The sequence below is a fragment of the Heterodontus francisci genome, chromosome 34 (genome assembly GCF_036365525.1).
Source record: "Heterodontus francisci isolate sHetFra1 chromosome 34, sHetFra1.hap1, whole genome shotgun sequence".
Lineage (NCBI taxonomy): Eukaryota > Metazoa > Chordata > Chondrichthyes > Heterodontiformes > Heterodontidae > Heterodontus > Heterodontus francisci.
This window is the reverse complement of record NC_090404.1, coordinates 3,591,889-3,612,144: the sequence shown is the minus strand read 5'-3', so window position 1 is coordinate 3,612,144 and position 20,256 is coordinate 3,591,889. Positions and strand designations below refer to the sequence as shown.

The 20,256-nt window shown below is 43.0% G+C and overlaps 1 protein-coding gene and 1 gene segment (V, D, J or C); one reads left to right on the top strand and one right to left on the bottom strand.

Annotated features, from left to right (window-relative positions):
- Positions 1–20,256, top strand: part of LOC137348917 (uncharacterized) — a 216,509-nt gene that overhangs the window by 52,364 nt on the left and 143,889 nt on the right. The gene's annotated exons all lie outside the window — the stretch shown is intronic.
- On the bottom strand, positions 1,438–18,853 carry LOC137348463 (Ig heavy chain C region-like). The segment is given in 6 exon segments: positions 1,438–1,889; positions 2,339–2,647; positions 7,243–7,554; positions 8,297–8,596; positions 18,249–18,626; positions 18,754–18,853. Coding segments are annotated over 6 exon segments (1,737 nt in total).

The following is a 20,256-nucleotide window of genomic DNA, read 5'->3' as shown; positions in this document are numbered from 1 at the left end:
GGGTGAAGTGGATAGTGCAGGAAAATGATGTTGCAGTAGACGATCAGCCATGATCTCACTGAATGGCTGAATGTTCACTCCCACTGCTATTTCTTATGTTCTTATGAGTCTCAATCGTGTTTGTTTATTTATAAAGAAAATGGTTGGCAAATCATTAACCTATCTCAGCTTCTAAGTGAGAACATTGCTTAATTGTGTTTGAGAATCCAACATGTGTTCGGGAAAATCTTGGAGACTGTGTCTGTACAAATTGTACATTTGAATTCTACTTTCGTCTGTAGACGGTGTTTTTGTTTGTGTGCTTTAGTGTGTGTGCACGTGTGTTTGAGTATCCTTTGCTTTGCATTGCTCTGTGTTTGTGTATCCATGTCAGCGTGTCTGTGTTAATGTGCGTGCTAATGTGTTTGCTTGTGTGCCCAAATGTGCGTGTGTCAATGCGCATGTTTATATGTTAATGGCGTTGTGTATGTGCCCCTGTATGTTAATGTGTATTAATGTCCCAATGTGCATTGATTTGTGCATTCAAGTGGCCGCCTGTGTGTGTTTGTATGTTGTTTTTATCTGTTCATGTGTGTGTATGAGCATAATAATGGTTGTGTATGTATGTGTTTGTGCCCCTATGCGAGTTAATCCGTGTGTTTATGTGTTGATGGATGTGTTTATGTTTCCCTATGTTTTGGTGCGTATTTATGTGTACATGTGTGTGTATATGAGTGTTAATATGTCTGTTTTTGTGTGCTTGTATCCCCATGGTGTTCAAATGTGCGTGTGTTAACGTGTATGATAGTGTAGGCTATTTGTCTCTGTTTCTCTGTTCGTGAAACTGTACCAATGTGTGTATTTATGTTAATGATTGCGTGTGTGCCTGTGGGAATCTTGATATCAGCATTTGGGTCTGTTCCTGTGTAGTTATATGTGCGTCGCTGTGCATGTAAGTGTGTTTATGTCTGTTTGTGTCCGTGCGCCTGTGCATTTTTATTATTGTTTAGTGTTTCACAGAGAACTTGGTCTGGCCCTGACAATGTGCATTATGGAGAATATTGTTCAGCGTTCTGTGTATAACGAAATTCTGTGCGATATGCAATATGACATCAATGAATGCAACATTGCGACTTGTGGTTGCGATGCTGCAACTTAAAGCTGAGCCCAAATCTGAACGGATGGACAACACGACAAGGAGGGACACAGAGATCTAAATGCACTGCGTTTGTTGGTTAGAAATGGGAAATTTTCAGATTTCCCTCCAGCAGGAGGAAGGTTAATTTGTGGAATCCAGTAATGAATTAGCTTCACTCTGTCGCTAACCTATGGTGCATTTGAGCTGGGAGCGCAGACTGAGGCGTGAGACCTGCAAATGTCTTACCTTAGCTGAATAGACCTGCCCTTATCAAATGTGGGAAGCAAAATTAATTGAGCTTTTGTGTATTTAAATCGCGATTGGAAGAAAAGGTCTGTATTTTCTTTTTATTTAAGAATTGAAATGCAATCGAGAGATTCTCATTGACATGAATTAACGGTGTCCAACAGTGCAAGGGAAATGTTCACAAAACTCGGTTTACCGCTGGATTTATTAACCGTTCTGTTGATGATCTTCAAGGGGATCGCTTCATGTCCCACCACACAGGAGTAAGAAGCGCCGCTGGCCCACTCCTCTGCTGCAATGGATAACAGGCTGTAGATGAAGAAGGAGCTATTGTCGTTCTCTGCCATCACCTCGGTGTTCTTGTAGTTGCCGGGATTCACCGACTTGTCATTGACGGTCCACTTGACGAAGATCTCTCGGGGGGAGAAACCTCTCACTAAGCAGGTGAGGGAGAGGAACCTCTGAGCGGAGACTTCTTCTGCCGGGGGCAGGAGGACAGACACGGACGGTTCCCGCAGATTCTCAACTGCAGAAAAATTAAAATAAGTGTAAAAAAACTGGAGAATTCCAGAATTCCGGTGGTTAGATGTGAATGTTCCCCTTTGGAGCCTGTTCTGTCTTCCAGCCTGGAGCAGAGATGGATGCAATCCATCTCGCTGAGAACGTAAAAAGACATTGCGTACAATTTACCGCACAAGAACAGGCCATCCGGGCCATTTTCTCTGTGCTGGTGTTTTTGTTGCACACGAACCTCCGTAAACCTTACTTCCTCTCCTTGTATTACCTTTCTCCCTCATCCACTTGCCTAGCTTCCCCTTAAACGTATCACCGAGACTTCCAGAGGGGTTCCTGAGTGTAAGTACAATTACATTATCAGAGTTGTCCATTAGACTACTCAATAGGACGAATTGGGCCTTGCACAGACACCAGAAATAGGCACAGCCTCTTACTTATTACTTCAATCTTACCGCTTACCTTCTTCCTTGTGGATGGAATCTCTGAGAGGAGTCGGCAGATCCTGATGGCTCACCACGCAGTAGAACTCAGCCCCACTCAGCCAGGCTTGTGTCGAGATGTTTACGGTGGTGATCACGCTGTTGGGATCCTCTCCGGGTTGGACAGCAATCTCTGATTTCAAAGGCTTATTTTCTTGTATCCAGGTTATGTTGACTCCATAAGGAGCATTAGACACAACGCAGGTTAAGGTCACCGTCGCTTCCAGTAAGACCTGTTCTATTGAAGGTTGTGGCAGGATGATCACTGGATCGGTGCATGCGGGACCAACTGTGTAACAGAAATTCGAGACAATCAAAGTTTCATCTTCAGTATCAGGACACCAGTATTCAGCCTTCACTCCCTCAAGGAAAATATATCACCTTTAAGATATCAATCCCTGTGCTGCGTTAACGCCATCGTTATTGGCAGGGAAAAGGCTAGACAACGATTCCAGAAAACTCGAACATTTCCTATGTATTTTCACCCTGAGTCCGATGTAATGACTGTGAAGTAAATTCTCAGCATAATATTTTGAATAAATTCAGGCGCAGTTGTATTACGCACTGGATAACATCGTCCAGATCATGGAATCAGAAAATCAGAGAATGTTAACAGCACAGAATGAAGTCATTCGGCCCTTCATGACAGCGCCAGCTCACTGCAAGAGTAAATCAGTTCGTCCCACTCCCTTGCGTTTTCCCCGCAGATAGGCATTTTTTTTATCTTTAGGAAATTATCCAATTCCCTTTTGAAAGCGACGATTGAAGGGCGATGTAGGTGTAGAGGTCAGGGAGGGGGACTATGATATACTTGGACATATTAGCATTGAAAGGGAGGAAGTATTAGCTGTTTTAGCGCGCATAAAAGTGGATAAATCCCCAGGCCCAGATGATATGTATCCCAAGCTGTTATGTGAGGCAAGGGAGGAAATAGCAGGGGCTTTGACACAAATTTTCAATTCCTCTCTGGCCACAGGAGAGGTACCAGAGGACTGGAGGACAGCGAATGTGGTACCATTATTCAAGAAGGGTAACAGGAATAAACCAGGTACTTTCAGGCCAATGAGTCTCACATCAGTGTTTGGGAAACTATTGGAAAACATTCTGACAGACAGGATTAATCTCCACTTGGAGAGGCAGGGATTAATCAGGGATAGTCAGCATGACTTTGCTAGGAGGAGATCGTGTCTAACTAACTTGATTGAATTTTTCGAGGAGGTGACTGGATGTGAAGACGGGGGTAAAGCAGTAGATGTAGTATACATGGATTTCAGTAAGGCTTTTGATAAGATCCCGCATGGGAGATTGGTTAAGAAGGTAAGATCCCATGGGATCCAGGGCAATTTGGCAAATTGGATCCAAAATTGGCTTAGTGGCAGGAGACAGAGGGTGATGGTCGAGGGCTGTTTTTGTGATTGGAAGCCTGTGACCAGTGGTGTACAACTGGGATCGGTGCTGGGACCCTTGCTGTTTTTAGTGTACATCAATGATTTAGACATGAATATAGGAGGTATGATCAGTAAGTTCGCAGATGACACGAAAATTGGTGGTGTTGTAAATAGTGAGGAGGAAATCCTTAGATTCCAGGACGATATCTTTGGGTTGGTAAGAAGGGTGGAACAGTGGCAAATGGAATCTAATCCTGAAAAGTGTGAAGTAGTGCATTCTGGGCGACGAACAAGACAAGGGAATATACAATGCATGGTAGGACCCTATGAAGCACAGAAGGTCAGAGGTACCTTGGTGTACTTGTCCATAGATTACTGAGGCAGCAGCACAGGTTGATAAGGTGGTTAGGAAGGCATATGGGATACTTGCCTTTATTAGCTGAGGCTTAGAATATAAGAGGGAGGTTATGATGGAGCTATATAAAACGCTGGTTAGGCAACAGCTGGAGTACTATGTACAGTTCTGGGCACCACACTGTAGGAAGGATGTGATTGCGCTGGAGAGGGTGCAGAGGAGATTCACCAGGAAGTTGCCTGGGCTGGAGGATTTCAGCTATGAAGAGAGACTGAAAAGGCTAGCGTTGTTTTCCTTGGAGCAGTGAAGACTGAGGGGGGACATGATTGACGTACAAGATTATGAGGGCCACTGATAGGTTAGATAGGAAGAAACCTCTTTTTTCCCTTAGCGGAGGGGTCAAGAACCAGCTGCATACATTTAGGGTAAGGGGAAGGAGGTTTGCAGGAATATGAGGAAAACAAAATCACTCAGCTGGTGGTTGGAATCTGGAACGCATGCCTGAAGAGGTGGTGGAGGCATGAACCCTCACAACAGTTAAGAAGTATTTAGATGAGCACTTGAAACGCCACAGCATACAAGGCTACGGGCCAAGTGCAGTAAAATGGGATTAGAATAGTTGCGTGCTGGATGGCCGGCACAGACACGATGGGCCGAAGGTCCTCTTTCTGTGCTGTATAACTCTATGACTTTAGGACTCTATGACACACCTCATGGACTTCAGCAGCTCAAGAAGGCATCTCATCACCAGCTTGTCAAGAGCAATTAGGTATGTACAATAAATGCTGCCCTCGCCAGCGATGCCCACATCCCACAAACGAATTAACAAAACACTCTCAGGCAGTCCATTCCCGAGCCTAACAACACATTGCGATTCACCCTAATTCCGTGGCCTGTTGTGCTCGACCCTTTCGCCGATGGGAACAGTTTCCCCCTATTTACTATGCCTATACCCGTCATGATTTTGAACATCTCCCTCAAATCTTCTCTCAGCCTTCTCTTCTCTAAGGAGTACAGCCACAGCTTCTCCAATTTATCCATGTAACTGGAGTCCCTCACCCCGGGAACCATTCTTGTATTTTATTTCTGCACCTTCTCAAACGCTTTTATTTCCTTTCTAAAATGTGCTGCCCAGAACTGGGCACAATGTTCCAGTTGAGGCCGAACTAGTGTTATATAATTGTTCACCATAGCTTTCTTGCTTTTGTAGTCTATGCATCGATTTATAAAGTCCAGTATCCCGTCTGACTTATTAATTACTTTCAAATGCGCCCTGCCACATTCAGCAATTTGTACTCATATACCCCTCAGCTCACTCCTGCACCTTCTCTACAATTGTATCCTTTATTTGATATTGCCTTTTCTCATTCTTCCCACCAAAATGTATCAGTTCACACTTCTCTGCATTAAATTCCATCTCCCATGTGCCCGCCTATCTCACCAGCCTGTCTATGTCCTGGTCAAGTCTATCACTATCCTTCTCACAGTTCACAATACTTCCAAGTTGAGTGTCGTCCGAAAATTTTTGAAATTGTGCCCTGCACAGCCAAGTCTCGGTCATTCATGCTGCACATTTATACCTATCGATCGATTCTTATGTTACACGCATCTCCGTTGATCACAATGTGTTCGCTCTTTCTCTCAAGAGATCTACAAGCAAATTACGCTGGTTCAAAACAGGTAGCAAAGGAAATACAGAATTTTAGACGCAACATGAGGCAACTTTAATTCTTTAGTGCCTTTTGGGATTTTTGTGACGATGGAAATGTACAGGAACTCGTCGCAGCCTCAGTCAGGGGAGAGGTGAAAGGTCGGGAAAATGGATTTCCAAGGGATCTTTTGTGTTGCAGAATAGTTTGTAATGCCGGAGTGAAGGAATTTCTCAATCTGTCATTAGTGATCGTTTCTCATGTGTCAGGCTGGTGAAAAAAAGATTCAGAAGGAGATGTGACAGCAGGGCAGTGTGAGGTAAATAGAAACAAGCGGTCATTCCGCCCTTCGAGCTTATTCCGCAAATAAATTAGACCATATGTGATCTATATATTAACTCCAATTATCTTCCTGGGTTCCGTAATCCTTGATACCCTTGCCTAAGGAAACTCTATTAATATCATATTTAAATATTTCATTTGAAGCCCAACTTCACCATTTTTGGTAATGAAAGTTCCAACTTTAAACTGCCCCCTGTATGAAGACGTCCTTCCTGACATTACCCTTGAATATCTTATTTGTAATTTTAAGGCTACAGTGTTATGTTCTGGACTAACACTCGAAAGGAAATATTTCCTCTCTATCTCTGGAATCAATCCCATTAATCAACCTAAACACATCAATTGGATCACCACTTAATCTTCTACACTGAAAAGCTTGCAAGCCTAGTCTGAAACCAGTCCTCAGCGCTGCTCAAACGAACGCAGTAACCTAAATAAGTTATTTGTTGGCAGTATGGTGCTGGGCAACTACCAGTAAACCTTTGCAGATACCTACTGCCACTTTGAATATGATCAGCCAATTTCGGGTAAAACTGAAGCCAATGACTCCTCACTCATTGTCCAGCATCAGAACAAAAGGACACCTTATTTTGCGAGGTTATGGAATCCGAAACCCTGAGGAATTCTGATTCGGTAGGAATTGGGGGGTCAATTCCCACTCCAGATATTTGAACACCAGCATGAGCTGACATGCGCAATGTAGTGGCGAGTGAGCAATGCATTGTGGGAGGTGACAACTTTGGGATATGTTAAGCCGAGGGCCTATCTAAATAAAAACAGAAAATGCTGGAAATACTCAGCAGGTGCCTCTGATTCCTGGTCAACATGTATCCCTCAACAAATATGAAACCATGTTGCTGTTCCTAAGAGCTTGATGTGCAGTAACTGGCTACAAAACTTTGTACATTACGACAGTGATCACATTTCATAAGTAATCCCATTGACTGTCAAGTGTTTTAGGACAATCGGAGGTCACTAAAGGCGCTGTATAAAGGAAAGTATTTTGCTTTTAAATTGGAAGGAAACACAAACGGCATGATAGGAAAATAGAAATAATTATGGACTCTGTGATAAGTCCAAAAACATTCTTAACTCTTTTTAAGATTGACGCTCAGAATGACCTGAAACTGTCCTAGGTTATGTCTCTTACCCAGAAATCCGGTGATGTTTTGACTTTGGGTAATCGCTTGATGAGAGACCTGGCAAGTAAAGACCGTGTTGGTGAACCATTCCCCAGCGGGAACTGTAAGCCGACTGGTGGCTGAGAAGTTCCCGTTCACTTCAAAGACTGGAGAAGTGACAAAGCCCGAATCCATGGGTTGTCCATCCTTCAACCAACTCACAGTTATTGACTTTGGACGGAAATCGATTACTGAACACACGGCAGTTGCAAATCTGCTGCTTGTGATTTTTTCACTGGAACTCCGGGTAAGGATAACAGTTGGAGGATGTACCACACGATCTACAGGAAAATACATATCATTGGGATTTAAATTTGTTGAAATTCAAGCAATTGACAACTGCAGGATGTGCAAAATAGAAACAGGCCATTCGATGCCGGAGTTGCTGCTCCACACGAGCATCCTCTCGCCCCATTTCATCTCGCCATATCAAAAGAACCTTTTGTTCCTTTTCCCCCATGTACTTATCCCGCATCCCTTTAAAGGCACCTATGCTATTCGCCTCAACTATGGCAAGTTCCACATTCTAGTCTCTCTGTGGGCACAGAAGCTTCTCCTGAATTTCTCATTGGATTTTTTTTTCTAGTGACTGTGTTATATACATGACCTATCAATCTGCTTCATAATTCTAAAGAGCTATATTCTGTCTCACCTCAGCCTTCATTTTTGGAGAGAAAAGACTATTCAATCTTTCTTGATAGTTATGGCCTCTCATTTCTGGTTTAGTTCTTGTAAACAGTTGTTGCTCTTTCTCCACTGCCCCGTATGATTCTCTTAATATGGAGGGCAGAACTGTTTACATTGCTCCAAGAGTGACATGGAAAGCAGAACGGCGTGCATAACAATAAGTGTGACACAGGGACCAGAAATATGCTCAGTATGCTACGTGTGATATGAAGACCTGAAGACACAAGTCGAAGACTTGTTTAATCAAATATCTCTGCAATTTGAACATATATTCTTGGCTTATCACAGATCCCATTCCCCCGCCTACTGACGACCTCTCTATCCCACAGCACTAACCTGGCATTTCGATAATCTTGTCTGACCGTTTGTGTCGAACCTCGCAATAGATTTTGCTGCTTCCCACCTCTGACTCGGTTATAGTTAACTGGCTGCTCAGGGTGTAGGTTCCCTTCGTGTTCAGCACTGACGGGTAAGTCTTCAGTCCAGTGGTGATCGGCTCTTTATCTTTCTTCCAGGAAACGGTGGCGATATCGGGGATGTAGTCCATCGCCAAACAGCCATAGGTCACGGAACCTTTGGTGTTGGGTTGTTCACAGGAGGAGAGGACGGCATAGAGGATAGGGGAGGACGGTGGCGCTAGGAATGAATAACCAATGGAAGAAGTTAGAATCTGAGAGCCGTGCTTATAAAATGATGAAAGAAGTCGAAGTTTGACTACTGGTATAATCTACATGCAACGTTTCCCGATCCAAACCTACTTTTTAGAATTGATAGACCTGCCGTTTGATGCCTTCCTGTAACACCAGTCTCGTTCATAAGGGAAGGCACGAGTCTTAAAGGAGCATTCTGGCCACGAGGCCCTTTTAGACCAAGTGAATATTGTATGGTGGGCTACCTCCAGATATTTGCTGCCCTGTTGAGGAGCACAACTCAACAACTTTGGATTCTTCGACACTACATCTACTGAGATCCTTCTGACATCCTTTTTCTATCAGCCACTTATGATCTGTATACATTCGGACCATTCCATGATTTCAAAGGTTGGTCAGCTCTAATTTTTGAGACCTTAAAACATACCTTTTGACCAAGCTTTTGATGAACGGTCCTGAAATCGCCTCAGGTGTCTCAGCGTCTGTTTTTGTCTCGCTTCGCTCCTATGAATCGTCTGGGGCCGTTTTACTATGTTTAAAGATGCTACATAGATCAAGTTTTTGTTGTTTTCAGAGGATGCATTTCATGAATTGCAGCAGGGCTCAGTCTCTTAATCACACGACTCCTACTGCTAATTTTAAAACGAGCGTCTTTATAAAGAATGGCACCGAGTGATAAAATGGCAGAACTTTAGAACACAGGCGGAGGCCATTCGGCCCATCACACCCCTTAAAAACTTGCTGTAGCAATCCTGTCCACGTTCTAATTCCCATCTTCTTTTAAAAAGCTTCATTACATCAAGATATTTTGGATTCTGCTCGCAAAATTCTTTCCACTCGGACATTCCATGTATTACCAACTTCCTGTGTATAAATTTAGATTCACATTCTTTTGAGTTAGCCATCTGCTGCGGATTTAAAATCAGCGCCTTCAATTTAGCAACTCACCTGACTGAGGAAATATAATTCCAAATTCCTCGATCAAACCTCACACTGTTCTTGTTTGTTTCCAAGACAATAAAGGGCTTTTACAATATACAGCTGAAATCTCCTTAAAAATTGACCGAATGACTTTAGTCGACAGAGCTCATTGGTGATTTTTACACAACCTGCTCTGGATTGAAAGTGTCAGAGGAATCAGCGTTGACTCTAGGCTGCCTTCTCAGTACTTGAGGAAGAGTGATGCACTCCACTGCATTGTGACTTCTGCTCGATCCAATAGATCTCTCCTGAGATTCCTCCTCCCTCCAATTCAATTAATAATCCGAAATAACTACTATTCTCAAAACTGATGATTTAAATGGTCCATTTCATTTCCCAAAGTATCTTCCCACTTCCCACCTGTAAGAACTGATGTTGCTAACTGTGTCGTTGCAGTCACCTTTTGTTGCTGTTTGCAGCGAAAATAATGTGAACATCAGGACAGACTTATTCTATAAATATCGAATATTGGCATTGCTGGAACATTAAAATATCGAGTGAATATCAGTGGGTTCCACTTAAGAAGGACACAAATAACTAACATGGTCAACTCTCACTTCTGGTTTGTGTGGATAATTCAAACATCAGAGGCTTACTGAAAAATCGATCTATAGTATGAAGTGAAAGAGATTTCTGATGTAGACGGCAGAATAATTGTACATATGGACTTTTAAATGGCATTAGATAACAGCTACTTGAGCCTTATTCCGAAAATAGAAGCATGTAGGGATTAAAGGAATAGTGGTAAATTGGGTAGTATTTGCTGAGGTATAGGAAGCAGCTTATAACCGTCAACCAATGCTTTGCTGACTGGAATGAATTAAGCATTGTGATTCCCCTTGGGTTGGCATTAGGGCCGTTGCCTTTTTTGATAAATATAATGACGTAGACTTAGTTGCAGGATGTACAAAACAAATAGTTATGAGTATCGTAACAGGTTCAGGAAGACGTAGAAGATCGGTGAAAGGTGCAGACACATAGCAGATGTAATCGAATGCAGATACGTGTGAAGTGACGCGCTTTTGGAGGAACGACATGGAAAGTTAATGTAATCTAAATTGCGCCATTTTGAAGGGCGTGAAAAGTAGATGGATCTGAGGTGCATATTCACAATTGTTTTGAAGGCGACAGGTTAAGTTGATAAGACAGTTAAGAAAGTGAATGGAACACTTAGTCTTGTATAAAGGAGCACTGGATACTACTGAACACAAAAACTAAGAAGCCCTTTTAAGCCTTACAAATTATGGATTATTCTGGAGCATTTATTGCACAATTCTGGCCTCCACACTTTAGGAAGGATCTGAAGGCTATCGGGAGAGCAGAGAGGAGATTTACCAGGATTATGTCAGGGATGAGGAGTTCAGTTATGTAGAGAGATTGTACAAGCTGAATTGTTATCCTTAGTGCGGCGAAAGTTAAGCAGTTACTGAATAGATATATTCAAAATTATGGGATGCTTTGGTGTAACAGATACGGAGAAATTGTTTCCTCTGGCAAGTGGGTCGGGAACAAAAAGTCACAGATTTGCAATAATTGGCAAAATAACTAAGGGGGAGGTGAAGAAGGAGGTTTATTTTACCACGCATATGCAATTGTTGCAGCACAGAAGGAAGCCCTTCGACCCGTCGAGTTCATGTTGGCCCTCTGCAAGACCATATAGAATGCGCAAGGCAACTGGACATGGACTCGAAGGGAAGAAATCTACCGGTTTACAAGGAAAAAACTGGGTTGTGAGTCTAACTTGTACAGCTGTTTCAGAACTGACACTGACAGATCTGGTCGAATGTCTTCCTTCTATGTTATAAGATTTTATAAATCCATAAGCCTTCGCAGAACAAGTTCTTCCTGATTTAATGAAAAGAAAAGCTTCAAAATTTTGAACACCTTAATAAGACATATTTTCTATTGCTTGTTATAACCAATGGGGATATTTGAAATTAAAACTGAGGAATTTGACGCAAATGAGTTAATGGAATACTGATAGACAGTTAAAGATTATTGTGAATGGCAACTGATTGCAGGCTGACTGCATCACTTTAAATGTTTCACAGAAATGTAGTTCAGTGACTTTGTGCCCTGTGTTGTGACCCAGTCCAATTGCTGCACCTCACCCGAGTTATCGTTTTTTTTTAAATGAACGAAACAATGGATTCAACATAAGGTTTCCATGATGGTTATTTGGAGCGGAAGTCTCGACATTCCCCGTTTAAATTGTCAATGGTAGTTCCCAGTCTCCCATCAGATCAGAACAGGAGCTGTTTTTAGAAGGACTGCAGTCACTTCCTGACATTATTTGTTCTGAAAGTGCGTTCAAGACCAGAACAATATCATTCAATGATTATCGGATATTCAAAATATTTAACCCTCATTAATTCATTAAAGTTTGGACATATTCATTTTTCAGAAGAATTTTAAAATCAATTCATGAGCCTCTTATCTGGGCAAGGGAACAATTTATTTTTTTAGACATCTGGATCGAGACACATACCTATCAGTTAGATGCAGGTTACAATTTTTAGAACACCACGGGGAAAACACTATCATGTCAAATACAAGACAGCTTGGATAGCAACGGAGGTGAGTAAACGGGCTTACAGCTGTGAAGTCAATTTCAGCTAGATTTGTTGGGAATTTGGAATAGTGAGAATGCAGGTTAAGGCAGTTGTATGTTCCTCCTGCAGAATGTGGGAGGTAAGGGTCGCCAAGAGTGTCCCTGCTGACTGCATCTGTGGGAAGTGCACCCAACTCCAGCTCCTCGAGAACTGCGTTAGGGAACTGGAGCTGGAGCTGGATGAACTTCGGATCATTCGGGAGGCGGAGGAGGTTATTGAGAGGAGTTATGGGGAGGTAGGCACACCTCAGGTAAAAGAAGTCGGTAGATGGGTTACCGTCAGGGGAAGGAGAGGGAACCAGCAGGCAGTGCAGGGATCCCCTGTGGCCGTTTCCCTCAACAACAGGTATACCGTTTTGGATACTGTTGCGGGGGACGACTTACCAGGGCTAAGCAATGGGGTACAGATATCTGGCGCAGAGTCTGTCCCTGTTGCTCAGAAGGGAAGGGGGAAGAGGAGCAGAACATTAGTCATTGGGGACTCCATAGTTAGGGGAACAGATAGGAGGTTCTGTGGGAACGAGAGAGACTCACGGTTGGTATGTTGCCTCCCAGGTGCCAGGGTTCGTGATGCCTCGGATCGTGTTTTTGGGATCCTTAATGGGGAGGGGGAGCAGCCCCAAGTCGTGGTCCACATAGGCACCAACGACATAGGTAGGAAGAGAGATGGGGATTTAAGACAGAAATTTAGGGAGCTAGGGTGGAAGCTTACAGTGAGAACAAACAGAGTTGTTATCTCTGGGTTGTTGCCCGTGCCACGTGATAGCGAAGCGAGGAATATGGAGAGAGAGGAGTTGAACACGTGGCTGCAGGGATGGTGCAGGAGGGAGGGTTTTAGTTTCCTGGATCATTGGGGCTCTTTCTGGGGTAGGTGGGACCTCTACAAACAGGATGGTCTTCACCTGAACCAGAGGGGTACCAATATCCTGGGGGGGAGGTTTGCTAGTGCTCTTCGGGGGGGGGGGGGGTTTAAACTAATTCAGCAGGGGAATGGGAACCTAAATTGTAGTGCCAGTGTACAGGATGTTGAGAGTAGTGAGGTCAGGGATATGGTTACAAGGACGCAAGAGGGCACTGGCAAGCAAGAACCTGGTTTAAAGTGTGTCTATTTCAACGCCAGGAGCATCCGGAATAAGGTGGGTGAGCTTGCAGCATGGGTTGGTACCTGGGATCTCGATGTAGTGGCCATTTCGGAGACATGGGTAGAGCAGGGGCAGGAATGGATGTTGCAGATTCCGGGATTTAGATGTTTCAGTAAGAACAGAGAAGATGGTAAAAGAGGGGGGGGGGGGGGGGGGGTGGGTGGCATTGTTAATCAAGGAGAGTATTACAGCGACAGAAAGGACGTTTGAGGACTCGTCTACTGAGGTAGTATGGGCTGAGGTTAGAAACAGGAGAGGTGAGGTTACCCTGTTGGGAGTCTTTTATAGACCTCCGAATAGTTCCAGAGATGTAGAGGAAAGGATAGCGAAGATGATTCTCGACAGGGGCGAGAGTAACAGGGTAGTTGTTATGGGGGACTTTAACTTTCCAAATATCGACTGGAAATACTATAGTTCGAGTACTTTAGATGGGTCAGTTTTTGTCCAGTGTGTGCAGGAGGGTTTTCTGACACAGTATGTAGACAGGCCAACCAGGGGCGATGCCACATTGGATTTGGTACTGGGTAATGAACCCGGCCAGGTGTTAGATTTACATGTAGGTGAGCACTTTGGTGATAGTGATCACAATTCGGTTAGGTTTACTTTAGCGATGGGCAGGGACAGGTATATACCGCAGGGCAAGAATTATAACTGGGGGAAAGGAAATTATGATGCGATTAGGCAAGATTTAGGATGCGTAGGATGGGGAAGGAAACTGCAGGGGATGGGAACAATCGAAATGTGGAGCTTATTCAAGGAGCAGCTACTGCGTGTCCTTGATAAGTATGTACCTGTGAGGCAGGGAGGAAGTTGTCGAGCGAGGGAGCCGTGGTTTACTAAAGAAGTTGAAGCGCTTGTCAAGAGGAAGAAGAAGGCTGATGTTAGGATGAGACGTGAAGGCTCAGTTAGGGCGCTTGAGAGCTACAAGCTAGCCAGGAAGGATCTAAAGGGAGAGCTAAGAAGAGCAAGGAGAGGACACGAGAAGTCATTGGTGGATCGGATCAGGGAAAACCCTAAGGCTTTCTATAGGTATATCAGGAATAAAAGAATGACTGGAGTTAGATTAGGGCCAATCAAGGATAGTCGTGGGAAGTTGTGTGTGGAATCAGAGGAGATAGGGGAAGTGTTAAATGAATATTTTGCGTCAGTATTTACAGTAGAGAAAGAAAATGTTGTTGAGAATACTGAGATTCAGGCCACGAGGCTAGATGGGATTGAGGTTCACAAGGAGGAGGTGTTAGCAATTTTGGAAAGTGTGAAAATAGATAAGTCCCCTGGGCCAGATGGGATTTATCCTAGGATTCTCTGGGAAGCTAGGGAGGAGATTGCAGAGCCTTTGTCCTTGATCTTTATGTCGTCATTGTCGACAGGAATAGTGCCGGAAGACTGGAGGATTGCAAATGTTGTCCCCTTGTTCAAGAAGGGGAGTAGAGACAGCCCTGGTAATTATAGACCTGTGAGCCTTACTTCGGTTGTGGGTAAAATGTTGGAAAAGGTTATAAGAGACAGGATTTATAATCATCTTGAAAAGAATAAGTACATTCGAGATAGTCAGCACGGTTTTGTGACGGGTAGGTCGTGCCTCACAAACCTTATTGAGTTTTTCGAGAAGGTGACCAAACAGGTGGATGAGGGTAAAGCAGTGGATGTGGTGTATATGGATTTCAGTAAGGCGTTTGATAAGGTTCTCCACGGTAGGCTATTGCAGAAAATACGGAAGTATGGGGTTGAAGGTGATTTAGAGCTTTGGATCAGAAATTGGCTAGCTGAAAGAAGACAGAGGGTGGTGGTTGATGGCAAATGTTCATCCTGGAGTTTAGTTACTAGTGGTGTACCGCAAGGATCTGTTTTGGGGCCACTGCTGTTTGTCATTTTTATAAATGACCTGGATGAGGGTGTAGAAGGGTAGGTTAGTAAATTTGCAGATGACACTAAGGTCGGTGGAGTTGTGGATAGTGCCGAAGGATGTTGTAGGGTACAGAGAGACATAGATAGGCTGCAGAGCTGGGCTGAGAGATGGCAAATGGAGTTTAATGCGGAAAAGTGTGAGGTGATTCACTTTGGAAGGAGTAACAGGAATGCAGAGTACTGGGCTAATGGGAAGATTCTTGGTAGTGTAGATGAACAGAGAGATCTTGGTGTCCAGGTGCATAAATCCCTGAAGGTTGCTAACCAGGTTAATAGGGCTGTTAAGAAGGCATATGGTGTGTTAGCTTTTATTAGTAGGGGGGTCGAGTTTCGGAGCCACGAGGTCATGCTGCAGCTGTACAAAACTCTGGTGAGACCGCACCTGGAGTATTGCGTGCAGTTCTGGTCACCGCATTATAGGAAGGATGTGGAAGCTATGGAAAGGGTGCAGAGGAGATTTACTAGGATGTTGCCTGGTATGGAGGGAAGGTCTTACGAGGAAAGGCTGAGGGACTTGAGGTTGTTTTCGTTGGAGAGAAGGAGGAGGAGAGGTGACTTAATAGAGACATATAAGATAATCAGAGGGTTAGATAGGGTGGATAGTGAGCGTCTTTTTCCTCGGATGGTGATGGCAAACACGAGGGGACATAGCTTCAAGTTGAGGGGTGATAGATATCGGACAGATGTGAGAGGTAGTTTCTTTACTCAGAGAGTAGTAAGGGCGTGGAACGCCCTGCCTGCAGCAGTAGTAGATTCGCCAACTTTAAGGGCATTTAAGTGGACATTGGATAGACACATGGATGAAAATGGAATAGTGTAGGTCAGATGGTTTCACAGGTCGGCGCAACATCGAGGGCCGAAGGGCCTGTACTGCGCTGTAATGTTCTAAAAAAAAAGACAGTTAAGGTGAAGAGTAAATCTCCCTCTGCATTGTGCTGTCGTGCACTGTTAAGTGGAACATAACAAGTGTTGTATTCTGAGGAAAGCCAGCTCGACACTGAACTGTCAAACACTCCGAGTCATGTACAACACTGATTTGATATGAAATAATTTTTCCTCTATCCTGTCCTATCATATATGCCCAGGGGAGTTTCAACCCCTTTTAGATACAGAGTAATTTCTTCCACCAAATAGTCCCATCAAACAGTCCCAGGACCGTTACAGAAAATATAGAGTAAATTTCCTTCTACATCACGCAGTGAAACAATCCCAGGGTAGGTGCATTAATGGTTACAAAGGAACTACAGACTGTTTGTCGTGTCTCTCAATCGTTTTTTTTCTGGTTTTCACAGACTGGGATACGGATCTCATTGCTGAGGCGTCTCTTCAAACTTTCACATTTCTCACAGATACAAGTTTCTTAAATAAATGGATCAAATTGCACTTATTATCTCGCTATCCAGCAACAAATGACAATGAAGGTTTAATATGGTTTCGGTTGCACGCAGTGAAAGTAATAACCGGCAGATATACTGCATTGACAAACTGCAATTTGCAGCTCCTATTTAAGCTGTAAGTAACTACAAACTGCCATTGATCTATTTTAATCAGGGATACAGCAATTAATTCAAAACCGACCATCAAATTGAACCCAGCAATTGAATCAATATATTCTTATTGAACTAATTTCAGACTCAATTAAAATTGCCTCCAGCCTATAAAATGTTCCCGTCACAGCAATTGTGCACAAGGCACAGAGGAATTGTGAAAGGTGATTAAGGATTACTGAATTAGTATTAAAATTAAAGCATATTTGGTGACTATTGCGAGACAATGACGCGTTATAATTGTTTGAATTATATTAACTTTATTTTCAAATCTGCAAACTTGTCAATTATGGCAGTTTGTAATTGTAGTAACATCTCATGTACTGAATGAGCATCATAAACCATGGCTTAATAGTTAATCTACAATTATCTATTAAATAAAAAAATGCATTTAAGCATCTTTAAACCTTTCTTTCCATTTTTGAATCCTGCCAGTGTTCTGCCTACAATCACCTTTCAAATAGTTTTAAACACATATGCTTGCACTAAGTCAGAAAACCTGCGGCCGCTCGATGTCACCGAGATTAAACGATGCAGATACGCCAAACAGTTTCACATATTTTACTTATTGTAAGCAACCAGGCCACAAACTCTCCCCAGCAGATAAACACCAAATCACACCTCTAAGGTACTGAATCCCTTCTCAGTTTCATGCAGAAGCAGCTTAATTCCACAAACCCTTTCAACGAAGTCCCAAAAATCTGAATGAAGAATCCACCGAACCAGCCTGTATCTGAACGAATTAACTATTAAAATAACCAGTTAAAAAAAAAATAATGGCAGCATTGATGTCAATCGAGAACATGCTTAAAATTAATACTGAGACTATAGCATACTTTGGTAATATTGACAAATATTATATACAACATTATATTAATTACATTAAGTAAAACTGAACACACCTGAAAAATTATCATTTATGTAGTTCTCAGTTAGGGTAATATTTCATATATTATATATAAGCATTTGTGAGCATTAGATTGACAGATGACAATTTATTTATCACAAATAAAAATACCTTAACATATCGTAAGGTTATTTTTGACCACTGAAACTGTCTGCCTAAAATCGAATTTCAAACACATTTAAACAATTATTGTTTGCATTAGTTCAGAAAGCCTACAGCAATTGACTGCCACCGAGATTAAATATTGTAGAAAGCCAACAGTTTAACAGACGTTAGTTATATAAAGTAGCCCAGACACACAATCTCATCAGCGAACACCAAATCACATCAATGTGGGGCTTAATCCCTCAACAACACCGTTTGTGGAAAAACAGCTGAATTCTTCAATATCTTTGCAGCAGAACCACATGAAACATTGCAACAAATCTCAATACAGAACCGCGGAAAACACATTTTGATGACCACATGTATTATTAAAATAATCAAAAGTATTAATAAAGACGCAAATAAAACAGGTACTGAATAAATGCATTTTTTTTTACCTGCAGTCACTGTCACCATGGTCCCTTGTCCCCAGTAGTCCATAGAAATGCTTGTACGCACTGCTGTACCGGCGTCTCTTGCACAGAAATAGATGGCGTTGTCTTCAGTCTTCAGGTTCTTCATGTCCAAAGCGAAGATGTTGTTTAAAGTGTCTTTGGACGCAGTAAATCGATCCTTAACCCCTGGGGCGTAATGAATATTGGATGAAATATAGTAGTAAACCAACCACTCCAGCCCTTGCCCGGGAACCTGTCGGACCCAGTGCATGGTGTGGCTGCCAAAATTGAACCCGCTGGTTTTACAGGTCAGTCTCAGGGAGCACCCAGGACTCCTAGTTTCTGCCTCTGGCTGAGTCAACACGACATCCGAATGGACACCTGTAAAAAATATCAAAAACCCAGAGGATTAATCCTGGTGAAATGATTCCTGACTCTGTAACATTCCAGAGAGAGATTAACATTGCAACAGTGACAGCGAGAGACTCGGACAATAACAACAACTCACGGGATAGGAAAATCAGCAACAGACTGAGAGAAATCGCCGACCTCATCCTTCTGTCAATTCGGGGAAAATGGTTCGATCAAGAGCTGACTGAGCAAACCCGCTCCCGGACTGTTGCATTGCGGTTCCAGCGCCTGATATTTAAATACCAGGCAGAAGTGGGCGAGGTTACAGGCGCCTCTTATTGATTCCCTGATACAGGCGGTTACTGGATCCATGTACCACGTTCCGCATCACTAACAGAATGGACTCATGTCATTACACTGGGTTATTATTAAATGTAAATTTTTTTTTAACTGTATCCAGAGATAGTTATTTGACAGTATAGTTTCAAAGCAATGTGTTACTTGGTAGCAAACGGCGATATTGCAGTTGAGAATGCATGTATTCAGTTGCATTGCATTGTGGGCTGTGAATTAAATCCCTTTATTTCCTCAACTCTTCGCAGACGATGCTAATCCCTAAGATTAAATTACGTTACCAGGGTCTAAAGTGACTGCTAGTATATGTTACTCCATTTCTTATATATACCCTCAATCTATACCAATAAAGTACCATCGATTTTTAAAAATTGATTTATGCAACTATGGTACAGTGGTTAGCACTGCAGCCTCACAGCTCCAGCGACCTGAGTTTGGTTCTGGGTACTGCCTGTGCGGAGTTTGCAAGTTCTCCCTGTGATCGCGTGGGTTTCTGCTGGGTGCCCCGGTTTCCTCCCACAGCCAAAGACTTGCAGGTTGATAGGTAAATTGGCCATTGTAAATTGCCCCTAGTATGGGTAGGTGGTAGGAAAATGGTGGGGATGTGTGGGGAATATGGGATTAATGTAGGATTAGTATAATTGGGTGGTTGTTGGTCGGCACAGACTCGGTGGGCAGAAGGGCCTGTTGCATTGCTGTATCTCTCTATGACTCTTAATGCGGGATATTAATGAAGTGATTCTATTTTCAGTTTTAATGGCTGTAGTTACACGATTTAGGGCAAGAGATGAATAGAAACGCCTCACTTTATATAAGTTTCTCTCTCTCTCTCTCTCTCTCTGCATTTCTCGTACTACTCCTGATTCTGTTACCCTAAGCCAGTTCTTTGAAAATTTGCTTTTAAAGAAGTTCGCTTCCTAATAATTAAGGAGTGAGTTGACGGCACAGATAAAACTCAGATCAGCTTTCGCAAAAAGAGAAGCTAGTGAATCAGAACCGACACGGCGATCAGCAAACCCATTCCTCGACTCCGAAATCATTGCAGCTAACTCTAATAGTGACAGGCAGTGCAACATACACTGGCATCAGGAACACGGTATATCAGGACTTATCGGTGCGTTACAGAACATCAAAGACAGATTTTTGATCTACAAGGGAGTCAAGGCTGGAAAGTAGAGTTGAGGCCACACTCAGATCAGACATGAAAGGCGCAGCAGGCTCTTATTTACTTTTATATTACTATTATCTGTTGTGGGAAGGGATCGCAAACTGGCCACTTTCTACCCACTCGATATGAGAGGGCTTG